General features: G+C 40.2%; 1 protein-coding gene across 4 annotated transcripts in view; it reads left to right on the forward strand.

Annotated features, from left to right (window-relative positions):
• The first annotated feature begins 173 nt into the window (after nt 1–173).
• Nucleotides 174–13,038, forward strand: part of LIN52 (lin-52 DREAM MuvB core complex component) — a 56,588-nt gene continuing 43,723 nt past the window's right edge. For 3 of the 4 annotated variants that reach the window (XM_089522186.1, XM_089522187.1, XM_089522188.1), the window contains exons 1-5: nt 174–284; nt 3,570–3,644; nt 5,747–5,784; nt 7,234–7,300; nt 8,462–8,545. In XM_089522186.1, the coding sequence (XP_089378312.1) occupies nt 266–284; nt 3,570–3,644; nt 5,747–5,784; nt 7,234–7,300; nt 8,462–8,545 (283 nt within the window). In that variant the 5' untranslated portion in view covers nt 174–265. The remainder of the gene's footprint in view (nt 285–3,569; nt 3,645–5,746; nt 5,785–7,233; nt 7,301–8,461; nt 8,546–13,038) is intronic. The other variant, XM_089522185.1, reaches the window with a different exon arrangement.

A 13,038-nucleotide genomic window follows, 5' to 3' on the forward strand; every position in this document is an offset into this window, starting at 1 on the left:
GCCAATGGCGTCGCGTTCTTCCCCAACGTCCCCGCCCCTTGAGGCTTCAGTAGCCAGTGGGATGTCGGAATCCCGCCACTCCGGTTGTAATTGGTTCACGGGCAGTGAACGCCCCCTCTAGGCGGAATCTGATTGGACGCTTCCTTTTTCTCTCTGAGTCTCTTTGGGAAAGAGGCGGTTGGGAAAGGAAGCGTCCGCGGTGTGTTTTTGGGACTCCCGCGTGAAGTGGGTGGGCGGGGCGTCGCGCGTCACGTGATGGGCCAAGATGGCGGCCTCTGGCGAAGGTGAGGAAAGGAAGGGGAAAACGGCGGTTTCTGTGTCTTCTCCGTTGGAGGGTTAATTCTTATGACTTAATATCTGAGTAGTGACCTGTTTGTGAGTCTATGGTCCACAACACACTGCAGAAATAGCCCAGTTTGAGACCGCTTTAACTGCCCTGGCTCAAGGCTAGGGAATTCTGGGAACTGTAGTTTCGTGAGCCATCATTTAGCCTTCTCTGTCAGAGAGAGCTCTGGTGCCACAAGAAACTACACTTCACAGGATTCCCTAATAGCGCTGAGCCAGGGCAGTTAAAGCCGTCTCAGACTGGATCCTTTCTGCAGCGTGTTTTGGGCCTGGGCTAAGCAGGGCGTTTGGGGCCGGAGGCGAACTCTCTCTCATCCCTTGACAGCGAAGGCGGTGGAGAGGCATAATGGGAACTGCGCTCCACAGGAACCGAGCCTAGATGGTTTTCTGTGGGCTTTTCGGGCTAAGGGCCATGCTCTAGAAGAGTGTATTCAGATGCTGGCAAAACGTCAGGAGTAAACTCTTCCAGAAGATGGCCACATAAAAACCCTCAGAAAACTACGGATGCCGGCCATGAAAGCCTTCGATTTCACACTGAGCCTGGATAGCAAGGGAATCGAAATAGCCAAAGAGTTTCCTATATCTAGGATCGAACATTGGACAGAATGGAAACTGCAGTCAAGAAGTCAGGAGATTAGGAATAAAAGAACTAGGCAAGATTCTGAAGTGTGAAGATATAAAAGTGAACACTCAAGTTAGAACCGTTCCAGCCATTGCCCTGTATTCCTTATCCCTCCAGTTTTCATAGCGATGTTGTCTTTTCCAAATAAAATGGGCAGGTAATTGGGAATTAGCCTTACGGGTTCCCCAGTCCCCATGTTTGGAGAGGGATCTTGTAGCACCTTTGAGAGTAACTGGAAGAAATACATTGGCAGCATGATTTGTAATTTGAACTGACCTCCTCACATACCAATGGCATTTATTTATTTAGGTATTTATACCCCGCCCTTCAGCCCTAATGGCTCTCAGAGCGGCTTACAATTATTATTTTTAATCAGACAGTTCGCTGCCCTCAGGCTTACAATCTAAAAGACACGAAACAAAAGGAGAAGGGAATGGTGGAGGGAAAGGGGATGAGGTCCAGTGGTTCTTCTCTCCCTCTGAGGCCTGGACCAAGGCAGATGGATTGGAGGGAGGGCTCTTCCTTCTTCCAGGCTAGATGTCTACCTGGCTTCCACTCTGCCAGATGCATCTGAGGAAGTAGACTTAAGTCTATGAAAACTCATGCTGCCAGTTTCTTTCTTGGGCCCGTTACAGACAGGCCTGAAAATACGGACTGGGTCCATATTAGGGTTAGAAAGGGGCGTCACTTCCTGATGCCCCAACCCTAATATGGACTCAGTCCGTACAAAATGGTGGCGGCCATTCCACACGGCCGCCACCATTACGACATCACAACTGCGCCGCCTCCAAATGAGGCCTAGAGCGCCCTTTCCATGGTGCAAGAAGGAGCTCCGAAACAGAGCTCCTTCTGGGGTTTGCGTCGCTGGGCACAGCCTTTACATGGTTGCGCCCAGCGACGCAGAGGAGAAAGGGGCCTCCTCCCCACCGTCACCAGGTGTCCTCGGGACTTGAAGCCCCCAAGGACACCCCTTTCCAGGCCAGCGGGGAAAGGAGCGGATGCAGACTGCCCCAAACGGGCGGTCTGTAACCCGCCTTTCACTTAGTATGGATGTGAGAGTGAAGAAAGCGGATAAGAAGAAGATCAACTCATTTGAGATGTGGTGCTGGAGAAAAGTGCTGAGGATACCATGGACAGCTAAAAAAGACAAACAAATGGGTCCTAGAACAGATCAAGCCCAAACTCTCAAACACTAAAGAGAGGATAGTTCAAGGCTTTGTATTCCCCATCATCATGTACAGATGTGACAGCTGGACAGTTAAGAAAGCCAGTAGGAAGAGAAATAAGCTCATTTGAGATGTGGTACTGGTACTGGAGAAGCGTGTTAGTACCATGGACAGCCAAAAAGACAAACAAATGGCTCCTAGAGCAGATCAAGCCTGAACTTTCTCTGGAAGCCAAGATGATCAAACTGAAGCTGTTGTACTTTGCCCACATCATGAGAAGGCATGGCTTATTAGAAAACACAATAATGCTAGGAGGCAAGTAGAAAAAGAAGAAGACTGTGTGCCAGATGAACAGACTCAATCAGGGAATTGCATGAATTTGCAGGACCTAAGGAGAGCAGTGGAGGGGTCTTGGAGATGTCTCACTCATAGCAATAGCATTTACTGTACATTTTTATTCTGCATCATACTGAACTAAGCAATCTCTACCTGGTTTACAATGTGTAAGGCGATTGCCCCCAACAAGCTGCGTACTCATTTTAGTGACCTACGGAAGAATGCAAGGCTGAGAGCCCTCCTCTAGGAACGAACTTACAACATTGTGGCTGAAGGACTGGCATTTAATCACTCACAGGGTTGCAGTGACTTAGGATCGACTTGAGGGCAGTTAACAACAACAAGAATAACAACACTCCTCTAACATGTGGAAAGATGCCAGCTTTCCCAGCCCTGACTCAAAAGTAAATTCTCAGAGTGGGGTGTTCCTTTTTGTGTCAGGCTCCAAAGAGGTTCAAGAGATCTACAGCAGAGCACATACACTTTTGTCTACACAAAGTCCCCTCCGGTAGCTACAGTCATCTCTAGGAGCAGTGGTGGGAATTACACCTAGGCCTTGACTGGATGCATGACGTAGCTTTATACGTTTTTAAAAAAACACCCTGGTTGAAGGACAGGAAAAACCTCTCTTTGCCTGAAACCACAAAAAGATGTTGGCTGTCAGAATGGAGCAGAGTAGAGGTAGATAAACCAGTGCGTCTATCATGAAATAAAGATGCTTCTTTTTCATGAAGGGTGGGTGTAGGAATGGCTTCTTGAGTAACTCTTGCAGTTGTATGTTTCATGTTAATTCAGAAGTAATTCAACTGAACTAAGTTAGACTTGCTTCCAATTAAGAAGATATAGGAGTACATTTTTATCTGTAGTAGTATTATTTAGGCAGGATACATGGGAAAGGGTAAAGAATTTCCCCTTTTTATGTTTCAGGTCATGTCTGATCATGTTCTGTAGGTTGCTGTATGTAGGCTCTTTAACAGATTCCATAAATGAATGCTGCACTCACATGCTATTGCTTTTGGGCCTAGAATAGTTGCTTCTATATGTGATATTTTATTTATTACATTTTTATACTACTCAATAGTCATATGATGCTATTCTAGGCACTGACTTGGAGGCTTCATTGCTGAGCTTTGAGAAGTTGGACCGGGCATCACCTGACCTTTGGCCAGAGCAATGTAAGTTATAATTGAGTGGGAAATGTGCGAAAAAGGGAGACGTTCTTTAGCTGACTACAGTATTCCCTGAGAAACCAGTGTGGATAGTGGTTTGAATGTTGGATTAGGAATTTGGAAGACCAGGGCTACAGGTTCCCTACATCATCTTTAAGAGTACCCCAGAGTTCTTCATTAAGTCTATATTTTTCATTTGCAGCCTAAATTAATTTTCAAAATTCACCACACAGAAGTGACCACACAGGTTATTCAGCTTGTAAATATCTTGTTTGCATACTTACCTTAAGAGCTATTGTGTCTATTGGTTTGAATGTTAGACTAGGACTTCAGGAGACCTAGATTTAGATACCCCCTTAGCTGTGGAAATCCATTGGGTGACTTGGGGGAAGTCACAAGCCTGTTACAGACTGCCAAAATAAAGCTGCTTCGGGTCTCTTTGGAGGTATGCTGTTTAAATGATGCATGCACCCTGAGAATCCGGAAGCTGTACCAAAGCTGCACTCCAGTGCTTAGGAATGGAGTGTGACTTTGGCGCGACCTCCAGACTCTTAGGACCCATGCATCATTTAAATAGCATACCTCCAAAGAGACCCGAAGCAGCTTTATTTTGGCAGTCTGTAACAGGCCACAGTTAGCTTAAGAGGAAACCTCTTCTGAATAGATAGCAAGAAAACCCTGCGATAAAGTCACCATAAGTCAGAGGCTGCTGCCACACTGCAGGATTAGTGCAGTTTGACACTGCTTTAATTGTCATGGCTCCATCCCTTGGACTTCTGGGATTTGTATTTTTTTGCGGCACAAGAGGTTTCTGATGGAGAACACTAAATATTTCACAAAAGTACAAATCCCAGAATTCCATTTTTTAAAATGGAATGTGCTAGGGTGCTTTCGGGGATTAAATGGATCACATTCAGCCTACTTCCGCCCCCCATCCCTGCTACAGCTTTTCTAGACTAATTAATTGGTATTGTGGGAGATGATTTAGTGTTGGTTTGCGCAACTGAAAAATATGTAAAAGGTGTTTCTTGTATTATACTATTTCTCACTGATACTTAAATGTCTTCTCCAACTAAGTGAGGCTGGGGTCAGTATGGGGCTCTTAATAGAAAGCAATGCAGTACTGAGGTATTTTTTCATTTCTCAGACACTGAAGCAGGAGGACAGTTAGTATTACATTCTTATCCTGTAAAGGTGGAGAGACGTGTCACATTTCACAAGGTATCTGAGGTAGTTTGGTAATGCAATTTGTGCTTTCCATTTGGACTTTCTAGGACTAGAGCAAGTTCTTGAAAAAAAAACAGGTGTTCAGCATTAAATTTGTACCAAAGAAAATGTATCTAGTTCTTGAGATATCAATATGTTCCACCTCCTTTATGTGTTTGAAAGGTTTTGTGCCTGTCTTAATGTATTTGTGATATGAGACTGATACTAAACTGAAAGAGTACTATGTATAAATAAATAAATAAATAAATTAAAAATAATGGAAAGTTCTCTTATTGTATCAGGAGTAGAACAAAACCAAAAACTGATGTGGCTTTCTGGAATTGAAAGTCATTTTATGGTCTGTGTGTCTATAATGTAAATTATATCTTCACACTGTAGATAAAGTGTTAACTGTGGCAGCTCTGATGGTGAACACATGGAGCGTCAGAATCAAATGTGTTCACAGCAATAGTTTTATCATGGACTGGAACATAACTCTTAAAACAGAATCTGCTCTGCCCTTGTTAGAATTGGCACATTGATTCTTGGACACATACTTCGAGAAATTCTTAAGCTCAGCGCAATCCAGTTAGCTACTTGGGATTTAGCTATATTGAACATTGAGTGTGTGTGCTGTATGTGCTTCATGTAAAAATGGCATAAAGGTGCATTTTGGTGATGGAGCAGAGAAAATACTAAAAGACAAGAGATTGCACAGCAGCATGTGCAAATATAGAAGCAACATGATTAATATTGGACTTGACACTAGTAAATTAAAATGTGATATGAATGGATACTGCATGCCTTTAGCAGTTTAAGTAATTATATTAGTAATTAGCCTCTGAAGTTGAATAATGATGTCAGAAATTATGCTGCAGTAACTCTATCTGCTTTGTCCCTAGTACCTGGTGTTGCTGAATTTGCAGCTTCTTTTAAAAGTGTAAGTAATTTTTAACATGGATTTATAGTGGCATGTGTCCATATCTATTCAGCTGTAACCCTGGTCAAGTAAAGTGAGGCTTCCTTCCAGCTAAGTGCATATCAGACTACAGTTTTAGGTCCAAAACACACGGCAGAAATAATCCAGTTTCAGACTGCTTTAACTCCCCTGGCTCAGTGCTAGGGAATCCTGGGAATTGTAGTTTATTGTGGCACCAGAGCTCTCCGACAGAAGGCTACATGTCTCACAGAACTACATTTCCCAGAATTCCCTAGCATTCAGCCAGGGCAGTTAAGGTGGTCTCAAACTGGATTATTTCTGCAGTGTGTTTTGGACCTTAGTCTACTTAATTCTTTCTGCTCTGCTTGTTTTTCTTGCTTTGAGATCCTGTTAAACAAGATATAAAACTGTTAAATGTAATTTTACATAAACATACCTATAACCATTTAGATACCCATTGTAGATTTGATATAGATAGGAGATTCCACTAATGGAAGGGCACTTTCCATTCATCAAATGGGCTATCATCCACCAGATGGAAGCAGGGGAAGAAGCAGTGATAGACTTTTTTGCCCATTCTTCCTGCCTCCTTGTTGCAACTTCTCATGTGCTATTCTGCAAGGTCCCAGTCTTCCAAAGGAGCTTTTCAGGAGTCAAGTGAAATTATTTCCAGTTCTTTCATCACAAGTATGAAGTTGTAACTGTGAAGTTGCCAGCTGTAAGCACATATCCAGTATTGTGATATATATATATGTGTGTGTGTGTGTGTGTGTGTGTGTGTTTTACTGCTGTTATACTTTTAAGATACCTGATCCATTTTGCTCAGATAGAACAAAGACAACTTACTAAGTACAGGAGGCAGAACCTTAACTATCTAGGCTAGTATGATGCAGCAGTGATACCATCAATGATGCTACCATTAGGAAGGATAAGGTAACAGATTTAAGGTTGTCATTAAAAGACAGCAAATTGGCAGGTATTTTTTATTATTATTTTCAATACTGTTTTGTCATTAAATTTAAATTTTCTGCCTCAGTCATCAAAATGAGTTCAGTCAACTCTGATATTTGCATATTTAAACAAATGCATTACAAATTTTCTGCACAATTATATGGCAAAATTACAAGTTATGTATGTGGAATCCTTCACAGTATTTGGTGAAGTGAAACAACTGGGAAAAAGGATTTTGGAACTTCCTCTTTTTCTTAGCATATGTTTTTCATACACAGAGGAGTAAAGACACGGTTTCAAGAAACAGAGCATCTCAGCCAAGTTGCTCTGAGATAGGTTTTTTTTTACTCTGTCAAATTTGGACACAGGTAAAATGTAAGATTAAATAGAGTTTTGGCATTCTTGGTTAGTTAGTATTGTTTATTTTAAACCTTTTGTGGCTTCCGTTTAACAATGGAAACAGTTGATCATAATTTTGTGTGCTTCTCCTTTTAATAGCCCATAACCAGTTCTCCTCCCAAATGGATGGCTGAATTAGAAAATGATGATATTGACATGTTAAAAGGTAAGATTCTTCTGTCAAGAGATTGATGAGAATTCCACTTGCATAGAATTAGCAAAGTCTGTGTTGTTTGTCTAAAAGGAACTCAAGCCGATCAATATATGCTTTTCTCTTCATAGAAAATATTATAAAATTGCTTGCCTTTATGAACTATATGCCTCAATATGTTTCCCCTCTGGGGCTGTAACCAACATTAGTCCATGGTTTGAAAGAGATGTGTGCATCATACACATCTGAAGGATGTTAGTGATAATGAGAGCTGAGAAGGCTCTGAGGAAGGCCTTTTAAAATGATTTTATCTTGCGAGCCACCTTGGGTCCCATTCTGGAGCAAAGGTGGCATAAAAATGAAATAAATAATAATAATATTAATAATGAGCAAATTAGGTTACATACAGAAAATGGGGAAATTGTCCATCTTTGTGAAGTGTAGCAGCATTACAAGACCTTTCTAATGGCATGTGTATGCTTCTATACACTTCATTATCTTTTCTTTTGAGAATTTTAAATAGATTTTCTGTTCATGCCATTTTTAGCCCAAAAAGACAAGTGTGGGCCAACATATACAAAATTTGATTGTTATACCTGCTATGGTTCTCTTGTGGTTTTCATGCTGAAAGGGAATGTGTGTGAAAGAGATTAGGAGTGTTTTTGTTAGTGTTAGTCTCATACCTAATCTCTTCCTTTCTTTATCTTATCTCATTTTTGGCTAAATTCTGTTGACTTAACTGTCTCCTTTTGCAATTTGCATCCATATGTATTTGGGGTGATGGCAGATTCTTTCCTTTATAAGTGTATATCCAACATAGCAGCACAATAGAACTTCATTTCTTCTTGCCTTTGCAGGACTTGCAGTTTCCCAAACACTAGGTTTGGAGCATTCCTCAGCTTCTTAGAGAATATTTTTCAGGTGGGGGACTTCAAGAGGAAGGAGAGACTCCAAGTCCAATGATGAATCTTCCATAGGATGTATAAATACATTCATTTAACTGGACTAATATAGAGCAGAAATCTTAAATGATGCAGATGAGCGATACTGTAAAAAATTAAAAGTTACAAGAAATTACAGTTCATAGAGTAGTAATGGTAATGCTGATACAATATGAAGGATGATTGCCAAGTATTGAATGACAAGTACTCTTCACCCATCCTCTCTTCATTTTAGAGCTGGGCAGTCTCACGACAGCTAATCTAATGGAGAAAGTGCGAGGTCTCCAGAATCTGGCGTATCAGTTGGGACTAGATGAATGTGAGTACTGTATAGGTGCTAAAACACTTTTTGTTTCAAAGCTTCAATATTATTTCTAAATAAAGTAACTGCAGGAAAGTTAGAACTGGCCATGCCATAGTGTTTCTAAGTATGATTGTGAAAGCTGGACCTTGAGGAAAGCTAACAGGAAGAGAATCAGCTCATTAGAAATGTGGTGATAGAGGATAGTTCTGTGGTTAGTGACTATTCATTCACTATTTTTCCTTGAGACTTACCAAGACACGTGGGTGATGAACACAAAAATCTATATAATTCAGTATTAAATGTACACAAGAGAATGAAATAAAAAGGGAACTGCTGTCTCAGAAAGATTTGTAGTCTATAAACAACTGTTATGTAGTCTGCTTTTTATCTATTTGATTTATATACCATTGTTCAAGTGGTCTTACAATAAAGTAAAAACATGATTGAGACAGCTAAAAACAAAACAATTAAAATTCAGTACAATTACAATAAAAATTTAAAAATATAGCACACCACTTCACACACTCACTACAGCACCATAATTAAAATTCAAAATTAAAAACCCTGCCTAAATAAAAACATTGTCACTTGTCAGTGGAAAGCGATCAGGGACGGGGCCAACTGGACCTCCTACAGAAGGAAGTTTCACAGTTATCAATGATGCTTCCCTTCCTTGGTGTTATCATGCCCTCTTTCTCAAATTTCTTTCTCCAATACTAATCCCAGCATACATAACGTTAAATCCAAGTCATTTTTAATGCATACTGGTAACTCAGTATTTGTCTTTGCTTTTCTAGCACTGAGAAAATGAGTCTGGTGGGAAGAGTTATTGTTAAAAAAATCTGTTTACTAACTTGATCTTCCCTCTCTTTCACTATCATATAAATCACTGGTGCAAGTTGCTGTGGTTCACATGATTGGCACAACTGGATTATGTAGCTCTAGATTTTTCCATTAAGTATCTGATTCTTCTATACTCATTCTTCCTTCTTGTGAGCTGTCTTAACAGCATGCTTTATGCTGTATCCTGTGTTTATGTGGCAAGACTTCAAAACTGTTCTCCTGAAAGTCAATAACCAATTGTATTCCCAAAATTTAATGCCAAGCCACTAAAAGCCCTTTAAATCAAGCAAAAAGTTTTTCCTTCAATACACTTTTCTGACTGGCCATCACATTCATTGGTATAATTTGCTGTCCAGTTTTGGCAGTTAACCTGTGGCCTTGGACTATAGATCCTGTACACTCTTCGTTTGGAGAAGATCACATTGATCATAGCAGTGCTTGGTTATAATCTCCGAAAAAACCAATGCAGCTGGACACTGAATTCCTGTGTGTCTTGTTCGTGTCATAGGAAATGCATCTCTCCTATTTCTGGTGGGCTGCTCACCAGAACTGGAAACATGAATCAAAAGTAATTTAAGATATTTTTATTACTTGGATATGAAGTTGGTTTTTTCCCAGGTTAAGGACTACTTTCCTTTATGCAAGATAGGTGCGCCAGGAAGAGGTGGCTGGGAGCCACCTCTCGTTGCTGTGTAACAGTGCCATAGCAACCATATTGCGCGGCACTGCTATGAAAAAAAAGGACCGCTAAAAAGCTTTAAGATCTATTTGGATCCCGTGCAGCAGTGACGTCATCACTGTACACGCCGTCTGTTCGGCACCGCGCAGCGAGGACGCCCTCGTCACGTGCGAGGGGCCGGTATGTACTGGGCCATAATTATGAGTTGATAGAATCATAAGATCTACTTTCCAGTGGCCTTTAGGTGGCAGCAGAAGGCTACATTAAATTAGATGCTAGAAAGTGCATTTGTAGCTTTTCAGAATTGAATGAAGCAGTCCATGGAGGCCTTTTGGGTTGCATTCTTATTGTATTTTGTATGTTATTTAATTTTTAAAAATTGGTATCAGGTTTATTGCCTCTATATAGTAGTTTAAATAAGTTACATTGGTGTATAAATGTTGTTTCTTCTCCTATAAATGTGCACAGTTTATGGCTATCTACTGTTGTTGGCTTTCGGTTTTTGTTTTGTTTTTATGTAGAGAGTAGCTAGGATTGAGACCAGTTAGAATTAGGCTTTATTATTTCTACACTATGATGCAGTCTAAGTCTAAACAGACTTCCATAAACCTTTTGGACAGTTGGCTGCCTCTGGGCAAGATACTACTCTCCAAAGCATGTGCATAGAGCTTATGACAGCTTTATCAAATCTTAAGGAGGTATAGTAAATAGATTGACTTGAATGAAGTCATAAGAATTTTTTTAATTCTAGACTTCAGAGATAGAAGCAGTGCTTTATTTATTTGTATGCTGCTTTCCCCCAAAACTGAGACTCAGAGTGGCTTACAATTTAAAAGAATAATACAGTTAAAAACATACAAAAGTGATGCATTAAAAGTAAATTATTACAATATTAAAACAAATCACTCATTAAAAAATAAAATACAGTTTAAAAAGATAAACGTGTTTAAAACAGTATAACACCCCAGTCTTTTTTAATAAAGACTTCCCATTTTAAAAGGCTGTCTGAATAAAAGTTTTAGCCTGCCAACAGAAGGACAAGGTGGAGGCCATTTTGGCCTTCCTGGGAAGGGAGTCCCAGAGTGTATGGGCAGCCACCAGGAAGGCCCTTTCTTGTGTCCCACCAACCATGCTTGCAAAAAGGCCCTCTCCTGATGATCTCAGACCCCAGGCTGGCTGATACAGGGAGATACGGGCTGCCAAATAACCTGGACCTGAGCCATATAGTGCTTTATAGGTCATAACCAGCACTTTGAATTGTGTCCAGAAACAAACTGGCAGCCAGTAGAGCTGTTTCAACGGGCGCATTGTGTGGTCTCTGTAACCTGCCATAAGTAATAGCAGTACTGTATATATAACGTATAATAGCCACAATAATAACAATGCATATCACGTGTCAGCTCCATTTTTGTAATCATGCTGCAAATGCTGTGCTGGCACAATTCTGTGGCTCAAGTACAGGTTAGGAGAGTGTCTGTATTAAATTAATATCAAATTCTTTATGCATCAGGGTTCCATAGTTATGTACAAGTACATCACTCTCATTTGGTTGTAGTCTTCCCCCAGCATTTGCCAGCTCAGATTATAAATGTTTGTCTTTGGTTTTTGTATGAAGTACTGTACCTTGGATAGTAGAAGCACATTGGTCCTGCAACTGGACCACAACTTTATTGTACCATTTAACCAGCCATGAGATGGTAACTTAAGTAATGAAATACAGTTCTGGTCCCAACGCTGCTGCTGTAGTTATAGACTCCTTCAGTATACGAGATGAAGTAAATTGCCTTTGTGATTCCTCCTAGCACTTGTGATTTTATGAAATTTGGAGTTTCCTGTTTTTCCCCCCAAAACTGAGAAATATATGATGGTAGAACTTTCCAGCTTTCTCTTTTCCACTCCATAATTGGGATTTGGGTGCTGCAGTCCCTCTACACAAGAGTGTGGTGGTTCCATTTATGCAAGGACAGCTCACAGACCCTTGCAAATCTTCCAAATCTAGATTTAAGAGCTTTTGTATGGGAGGATCTGTAGCACATATGCATGCACACCCACTATAAAGAATAAAACCTTTAGATCCAAGCTCTGCTCATCAGTTTAAAGGCAGGCTGGTGGAGGATTCATTGCTCTTGAAAATAGATTGTGTTCCCATTGGACTAATGTTGCGTTTCATCAGCTTGATGGGTTTTACTGACAAAATTACCAGTAATCATTTGCTGCAACCAGGTGACTTTGACCTTTCTGAACTTTCAAATTCCATAGCAACTGGAAACACAATTGTTTCATTTACTGTATTTGTGTTTAATCACACCACTGGCCATAGTAATACAGAGAGATTCAAAAAGGATGATGAAAAACCAAATAAAAACAGTTTTACTTTTGCACCATTCTTTTTGAATCACCCTGTACATAATGACTTCCCTACCTGTGCACCCTGCTTCCTCTTAGTCTTGCAATATATTGTCTAGTACGTTCCTATGTTTATTCTATTTCGGGTGCATGTATATGCTGTCAGTAACATTAGTTAGTGACTTTCCCATAGACTTGTATTTCTGAGAGCTCTGACTGAAGTTTTGTTAAGCTAAAATTCTAGAACGAAAGCAAACACAATATCTTGTTCTGTCCAATCTGACGATTTAATGACAAAGCAGTTTAACTTGGCATTTATTTTAAAATGTTTGTGTTGTTGCACATGAAAAAGGGAAAAAATGATCAGAAATATCTTTCTGTGATATAGCCAGTTGCTTCTTGTGTATTACAGCATGACATGCAAACAAACTTGAAGTTTAAATAATAGAACAGTTGTGATGTGCAGAGCAACAGTTCAGTAAGAGCTGGTTTCAGCTCAGAGAATTGGCTTATTAAATACAAAGATACCATCTGTTCTCAAATATAGCCAAATTACTTCAGCTAAAATAATTTGCAGCCATTATTAGATAGCATTTATGTAAAGTTTACCTCTCTGCATTCTTTCATGTTCCTTTCTTAC

The sequence above is a fragment of the Sceloporus occidentalis genome, unplaced genomic scaffold (assembly GCF_023333645.1).
Source record: "Sceloporus occidentalis isolate IW3139 unplaced genomic scaffold, rSceOcc1.0.p SCAF_4, whole genome shotgun sequence".
Classification (NCBI taxonomy): Eukaryota; Metazoa; Chordata; class Lepidosauria; order Squamata; family Phrynosomatidae; genus Sceloporus; species Sceloporus occidentalis.